At 58.0% G+C, this 7,363-nt stretch overlaps 1 protein-coding gene across 2 annotated transcripts; it reads right to left on the bottom strand.

Annotated features, from left to right (window-relative positions):
- Nucleotides 1-7: 7 nt before the first annotated feature.
- Nucleotides 8-5,414, bottom strand: TAGLN (transgelin). Of its 2 annotated transcripts, XM_068988604.1 has the most exons (5): nt 5,290-5,414; nt 1,604-1,795; nt 1,294-1,471; nt 917-1,019; nt 10-581 (listed from the first exon to the last, which is right to left on the bottom strand). In XM_068988604.1, exons 2-5 carry the CDS (start codon nt 1,781-1,783, stop codon nt 437-439), a joined length of 606 nt encoding a protein of 201 aa, XP_068844705.1. In that variant the 5' UTR covers nt 1,784-1,795; nt 5,290-5,414; the 3' UTR covers nt 10-436. The 2 variants fall into 2 exon arrangements, with proteins under 2 accessions (XP_068844706.1, XP_068844705.1); XM_068988605.1 differs by lacking the exon at nt 5,290-5,414 and having other exon boundaries at nt 8-581.
- Nucleotides 5,415-7,363: the final 1,949 nt, after the last annotated feature.

The raw sequence follows: 7,363 nt of genomic DNA, 5'->3' as shown, positions 1-7,363 counted from the left end.
AAAAAAATTTATGTATATATTTTTTTTCTTTTTGAATTTCAACCCCCCAAATATTCCAGCAAAAAAAAAAAAATCAAGGGAGGTTGGGCTGGGTCTCCTTCTATGAGCATCTGCTTCCAAGGAGGACAGTGGACTTGCCCATGCCCAGGCTACCGCCAGCCCATGTCTCCCCTGCTCAGCCCAGGATGGGGAGACGGCAGAGCTGGTGCGGGAGCTGGGAGGTGGGCCGGGGGAACAGTGCTTTGGGGTCAGGAGTTGGGCTGAGGCTGAGGGGTGGGGGCGAGTTGCCCAAGTGCAGTCACCTTTGCTCAGTGACAGAGCCTCGAAGCTTGGCCGGGGCTGAAGGAACTACACGGCTGTGTGTGAGGCAGGCGAGGCAGGATGCTGTGGCCAGCGAGCTGGGCAAAGGCGGGGCTGGGTGCCGGCCCTCGCCCTCTTAACTGATGATCTGCCGGGGCCGCCCATAGCCCGTCATGCCAGCCTGCGAGGCCCCTCTGTTGCTGCCCATCTGTAGGCCGATGACATGCTTGCCCTCCTGCAGCTGGCTCTCTGTGAATTCCCTCTTATGCTCCTGGGCTTTCCTAGGAGAGGAGGAACCAGGACAAAGACTTGCTGGGACTGTGTGTTTTCCATCTGCCTTTGGTTTCCTTTGTTACTTCCTAGCCTGATGCCATCCCCTCCCGCGTTTCCCTGCTCTCATTTCCTTATTGCAGTTGCCCCGCAGCACGGGCTGGGACAGACAGGAGGGTAGAAAGGGAGGAGTCAAGATGTACTATGGACCCACTTGCCCCACCCTAGCCCTTCACTGTGTACCTTTCCTGGCTTTCTGCTTCCTGTAATGACTGCACTAACCGGCTAGCCCCCCTCCTGTAGAAACCCAAGCTTAGCGTGCAGGGAACCCCTGGTGGCCACATACTTCATAAACCAGTTGGGATCTCCACGGTAGTGTCCATCATTCTTGGTCACTGCCAAGCTGCCCAGGGCCATCAAGGTCCTCTGCACCGCAGCCAGGTCTTTGCCTGTGAGTAGGAAGAGGGGAGGGGAGACAGCCTTTAGGACTGTAAACAGAATCCAAGGCAGAGCCAGCCTGCGCCCCTTAGAAAGATGGCCAGCCCAGGGGCAAAGGTGGTCCTGAAATCAAAGGGGATGCAGAGATCCCACTGTGGGAATGGGATTCTCCTGGTGTACGCCACTCTGGATGTGCAGACCTGTCATGGTGGCAGGTGGGATCATCCCTCATCCCTGCCTCCGCCTCCTGTTCACCTGCCTCGTCCACCCGTCTCCTCTCTCTACCTTCAAAGAGGTCAACAGTCTGGAACATGTCAGTCTTGGTGACGCCATAATCCTCAGCTGCCTTCAGGAACTGAGCCACCTGCTCCATCTGCTTGAAGACCATGGAGGGCGGGTTCTCGGGCACCTTCACTGGCTTGGAGCCATCGGGATACAGGCTGTTGACCAGCTTGCTCAGAATCTGCCAGGCGAAGAAGGCAGCTGAGCACTCAGCTTGGGGTGGGGGTGGGGTGGGGGTGGGGGTGGGGGGGCCCTGCCCCATGACGCTGGCACGATGGCACGACCCCTGGCCCCTGCCCCAGGTGTTACTCACCACGCCGTTCTTCAGCCAGACCTGGAAGCCCAGGCGCCCGCGGTCGGGGCGCCCCACATCGGGGCCGCACTGCACTACGATCCACTCCACCAGCCGCTCCTCCAGCTCCTCGTCATACTTCTTCTCGATTTTTGATTGCACTTCCCGGCTCATGCCATAGGAAGGACCCTTGTTGGCCATGTTGGCGGGGAGCTAAAGCAGCACAGGCCAGAGAGGGAGGGAGTCAGGGAGTCAGAGAACAGCTTTGCTGTCACCGGTGCCTGGCAGGTCTTGTCTTCCAGCTCTGAGGGTCGGGGGAGGGGGGAGACCAGCCTAGCTCTTTATCTACTTCCCCGTGCTTCCTGGTTTTGTATCCACGGCACTCACCTGGGCTAGCTTGTCCCCTCAGTCCAGGAGGCCTCTCTGAACTTGGAGACTAGATCTTTGGCAGTCTAGAGCAGGAGTCAGTAAACTGTTCTGGTAAATAACCAGATAGTCATTTTACTGATAGTCATATTTTAGGCTTTGCGGGCCATAAACTCCCCGCCATTGTAGCATCGAAGCAGCTTTGGGCAGTATGTAGACAAGTGAGCATGGGTGAGTTCAAATAAAACTTTATTTACACAAAGCGATGACAGGCTGCATTTATGGGTCTGACAATTCCTGGTCTAGAGCGCCCTTTCTTTGCTAAGACTGGTGACAGAGGCACTGGAGAGGTCTTTTGGAAGAGACCACATTGACCCTCACAATGAAGCCAGCAGATGTCTTTGTCTGTGAGGTGTGAGGTGGTTTGGTGCCTCTGCTTGAAGTTATGGGGGTCCCTCCAACTCTCAGTTCTCCCAGAAGCAGGAACCCCAAAGCTCCAGCTCTTTGCCAGCTCAGTTCAGCCTCCAGGCGACAGCCACAGAGGCTGAAGCTTCCCCACCCCTGGTAAGGGCTAGGAAGCCAGGAAAGCCCAGGAGCTTTTGGCCAAGAAGTTGCATTTCCCCAGAGGAGCCAGATGCATGAGGGCTGCCAGCCGATGCACCCACCGCCTTGCCTGGTGACCTCAAGCTCTCACCACCGTGGGAGCTTGAGTAACCACGAAGCCGGAGTTCTCCAAGGACGTGAGCCCAGCATCTGCCAAGCAGAGCAGGGAAGCCCTCCCCAGCCTGTGGCCTAGGGCCCGGGGCTTGCCCCACTCAGGAGCGCCCACAAGTGGCAGGGGAGCAGCGGGAGCAGGGCCAAGCAGGGAGGCTGCTGGGCAGGCCTGGGTGTGGCCAGTCAGGAGGAACCTGAGCTGGCCTCAGGTATTACGTGGCGCCAGAGCTCATCGGAAGAGTCCTTTGAAAGAGGAATCAAATGAGGCCAAACCATTCCCTGGCCTCCGAGAGGTCAGAGGTTGGGAGGGAGAGCATGGTCTGAGGATGGAGGCAGTCACTACCGTGTTCCCCCAATTCCCTCTCTTGTCAGAGCTGAGCCCTTCTTCCTCCCCACTCCCATGGAAGGCAGTGGACATCATCACTTCACAGGGTCCCAGCTAAGCTGCCAAAACCCACTTGCCCGGCCCTTCGTTCCCCATGGCTGACGGATTTCCTAAGCTCTCATGCCCCGTCTGTGCAGGGAGGATAATGTATCTACCCCAGAGAACTGGGAACATTCCAGAAGGCCCTGTCTGTGACGACCCAACACACGGTCTGTCCCTCAGTGGAGCTCCTTAAAACTCTGGTCTTTTGCCCCCAGAGCCAGTCTCCTGGTAGTGACCCAAGAAAGCCAGCCCCTGACCAAGTGGTAAAAAGCAGTTTCTCCTGCTCCAGGCTCCACCCCTCTTCATAATCATATTCCCTGAGGGGATTGCAAAGTTTGGGAGAAGAAAACAAGAGAAAGGCTCCTCTAAATTCCAGCCACTTGGCCCTTCACTTCTCTCTGAGTCTGCTTCCTTATTTGTAAAGTGAGGGCTGGACCACCTCCGAGGATGTGGTTCTCAGAGCATCCCAGCCAGCGATGCCAAAGAACCCAAAGGCCAAAAAAAAAAAAAAGAACCCAAAGGCCAAGTCCCTCCCTTCCCTACCCCGCTGTGTCTCATCCCTGCTTCCCAAGGACTCCTGGGCGAAGCACTGGGGTTAAGACACACCAGTAGCTAGGACCAGGGGATTTCAGCCCATATCCTTCATCCAGGCCTCTGACCCTCCCGCCTCCTCTCAGCTTTCACCGCACCATCCCAGGCAAGCAGGAGGCACCCCATGGCCCGGGCCCCACCCCCCACCTCCCACGTCCTCCCTTTCCCTCCCCTCTTCCCCTGCTTTCTGCCCCACCCCCCCCCCCACCAGACCTCGCACTGGGCCCATGAGGAACAGGGGCCAAGCAGAGTGCGTCTCCCACCCCCAGCATCCAGCCTCAGGAGATTCGGGACAGTCAAGGTGCCAGGGCTCACAGGGACAAGGACACAAGCTTGCAGCCCCGAGATCTAGAGACATTTGCATTTTGATCAGAACCAGGGAGGGAGATGAAAGACACCCCACCCCCACCCTCCTCCCTCCTGGTGGAGAGTCTGAAAGCGGGAGGGTTCCAAGAAGAATCCTGCCAGGCCCTCTGACAAGGGCCTCTCCAGGCCCACCTTGGAACTGCTGGGGAGAAGGGGGGCGAGGGGAGAGAGTGGCCCACGCAGGGTCTTTCCAGGCAAAGGTTCCTAGGACAGGATGGACAGGGAGCCTGAGGCTCTGCCTTGACCCCACCCCTCCCCCCTGGCCCTGTGGCTCCATCAGCCTCCCCTCCCCGGAGAAAAAAAAAACAAGCCCAGGTGCCAAGAGGAGGGCAGCTCCTCCCAGCAGGAACCTGGAAAACCAGGGTTCTCTGCTGGACTGCTGTGCCCCTCTGTCTTCAGAACAAACAGAACACAGGACACAGGACGAGCACAGGAGCGGTGGCTTGACTAAATTCTGGGGTCAGGGGAGACCTGCCCTACCCACCTACCCTTTGAAAAACAACCACTAAAGGAAACGCCAGACCTCAGGAGAAGGCCCCGCCTGGCCCTGTCTGCACCGCACCCAAGGCTCTTGGCAGGCCACCCCCATCCTCTGCTGGTGGGTGACCTCCCCCTCAGGGTATGGAGGGAGCTGCGTGCCTGGAGAGGTGGCCTCTTACCATCCCCACATCCTGCCACCCGGGCCAGTTCCAGAAGACAAGAGCTTTGTGGTCCTTCCCACTTCCTCAATGGCTACCCAGGGCCTTTCCTAGGCTGCTCAGGCCCTGGTGACCCAGCAAAGAGTCACTGCGCTCCAGCCCTGGTGTACTACACACCCCCTTCACCTCCTCCGACATCCTCCTGGCCTGGCTGGATAGCAGACAAGCAGCCTTGGGTCTAAACCGACTCCACCTTTGAGCCCATCACACCACACGTAGGGTGACTATGGCTGAAAATGGGGCGCCTCCCTGACCCCAGTTTCCCAGGTTTCCACCATCAATCCTTCTGCACCAGCCAAGTCTCCCTGGGCATCTCATTTGGGTTCAAGGCTGCCCAGTCTAAGAAGTAAGGGACTCTAGTAAACCCCCTCCCACCCAGCAAGCTGGGACCACCTCTGCAGGTGGAGGCGGGGAGTGCACACTGAAGAAGGTGGGCTTCCCCCTGCCTGGGAGCCTGAGAGCTCTGCCTGCAAGACACCCACTGCGACCTCCAACTGCTGAGCCCCAGCCCAACTCCCCTCCAAACCCCGGACAAATGCACTTACAGGGTTTCCTCGGGGCTCTCGGGAAGGCGTGAGCTCTGTCTGGACTTGGACAGACAGGATGGGGCGCTGGCTGGGTGAGGGGTTTAAAGGGCTGCCACGGCGGTGATGTCAGCCTCCCCCCCGCTGACTCGCCTCGGCCCCCTCCTGTCCAGAGGAAACCGGCTCCTTCCCCACCCCCGGCCCCCCCAGTGACTCCACACAGGCTCCATATTTGGGGAAAGACACCAAGTTGGAGCAGTCTACCGGGGGCTGCCCGAGACATTCTCTGCGTGCTTTGGGGATGGAGCCGGCGGGGGCGGGGCCGCGCTGCCGGCGGGGAACCGCCGGGAAAAGCCTTTTATGGACAGGACCACGAAGGCTTTCCCCGTCGTCTGGACTTAGGGTTGCTCCTCTGACACTGTTCTCTGCCTCCGGGTTTGCGGGGAGGGGGAAATTCAAGAGGGGTTGGCTGTCCAGCGAAAGGGGTTGAGGGACCCCTACCTGAGGCTTGTGGGGGACTAACCAGCCATTCTCTCCTCCTGGGGCTTTTAGCTCTAGAGGGAGACAGGAGCTCACCTTTCCCGAGGACCAGGCTACGTGCCAGGCATTTTGCAATCGCACCCATTTGATACTCACAGCTGCATCATGATAGCATAACTACTCTCCCATTTTACAAAGGAGGAGACAAAGGCTCCGAGGGCGTCTTACCCACGGCGTGAGTCTTGAGAAGCAGAACCTGGGCATCCCTGCCGACCCCCAGCCATGCGAGAGCCAGTGAGGCCGACAGACCCACCCTTCCAGCTGTACCTGCTCAGGTTGAGTTCGCAGTTGGGGTGGGTCTTAAATCACACACTTTCGCTGCGGGTGGGACTGGAGGGTTCAGGATCCAGAGGGTCTGCAGGGCCTGAGGCACCAACACTGGGGTTGGAGGCTCCAAGACTTCTATCATCCCTCCCTTTTTTAAAAATGTATTTGTTTATGTGTTTATTTATGGCCAGTGCTGCTCGGCCTGTGGCATCTTAATTGGATGTGGCATGTTAATTCCCCAACCAGGGATCGAACCTGCACCCCCTGCAGTGGAAGGGCAGAGTCTTAATCACTGGACCACTAGGGAAGGACCCCCCTCCCCATCTTTTCAGTCTACCTCCTCTGGAAAACAGACGACCCCATCACCAAAGGAAGGAGATCCGCTCAAATCTCGCTTCAGCGAAGGATAGGAAGTGAAGAAAGGTAAGGGGCACCCGGTGGGGCCTCTGGACTGCCTGCTGTGGCACCACTCCATCCGTGGGCAGCCCGGCAGGGAGGAGCTAATACTCCACCACACACCGCACACCCACCACCCGGCACCACTAGGAAAGGCCTTTCCTGCACAACCAGCTCGGGACGCGAGTCTAGCAGTGCAGAAGTACAGTGCCCCCCAGTGGCATCTGCGGGGAAGAGCAGGACAGGAGCTAGGGAGCCGCTAAAGAGGAGCCCACTAGACTTTCAGTTGTGTCCTTAATTCACCAGGTTCCTCCTCGCAAGCCCGCCCCGCCCCATATCTTGTCCCCCTTAGGCTGCCAAAATTTAAATAGCCTTCCAGGGTCATCTCGAAGGTGCCCCCTCCCCCGCCATCCACTCCATCTCATGTTCTCTAAGCACCACCTGTCCATTCAAGTCAGGTAAGGGAGCACTGCCCTGTGCCTGCAGCCTGCTGAGCGGAGAGGGACTCAGATAAGAAAGTGAAGCTGGCCTGACTGGCGGCTGGGAACCAGGTGGGCAGAGGCTGCCCCCATTTGCCAGGTGAAATGGCACAGCTATGGTTTTCTCCCTACACGATCCTCTCCACTCTCATGGCGCCTGGCACAGAGCAGGCCTCTGGTAAAGATAGACTGAATTGATGCCGTTGCTCACAGGAGAGAAAAACATGAGGCTGTCAAGGGACTGCTATTCCCAACAGGACTGGGGCTTGGAAGAGAAAAGCAGACCAGGAGATCTGGGAAATGGAGGAGCCTGGCCCCAGCCCTCGTTCTCAACATTTCCATCCAGAAACAGGGAGCAGAGGCAGGCCCAAAGACTGCATCTGGTTGTTTCTTTAATTGAATGCAAACCCATT

This window comes from Capricornis sumatraensis, chromosome 16 (genome assembly GCF_032405125.1).
Source record: "Capricornis sumatraensis isolate serow.1 chromosome 16, serow.2, whole genome shotgun sequence".
Taxonomy (NCBI): domain Eukaryota; kingdom Metazoa; phylum Chordata; class Mammalia; order Artiodactyla; family Bovidae; genus Capricornis; species Capricornis sumatraensis.
The sequence above is the reverse complement of the archived record's forward strand: the minus strand, read 5'-3'. Positions and strand labels throughout refer to the sequence as shown.

What these genes read in the sequence shown, in the direction of transcription:
- TAGLN (XM_068988604.1), bottom strand. Translation starts at nt 1,783, where the DNA reads ATGGCCAACAAGGGTCCTTCCTATGGCATGAGCCGGGAAGTGCAATCA. An exon ending in GACTGTTGACCTCTTTGAAG is followed by an intron (nt 1,020 to 1,293) that starts GTAGAGAGAGGA and finishes TCCTACTCACAG; the next exon opens with GCAAAGACCTGGCTGCGGTG. An exon ending in GATCCCAACTGGTTTATGAA is followed by an intron (nt 582 to 916) that starts GTATGTGGCCAC and finishes CTCCTCTCCTAG; the next exon opens with GAAAGCCCAGGAGCATAAGA.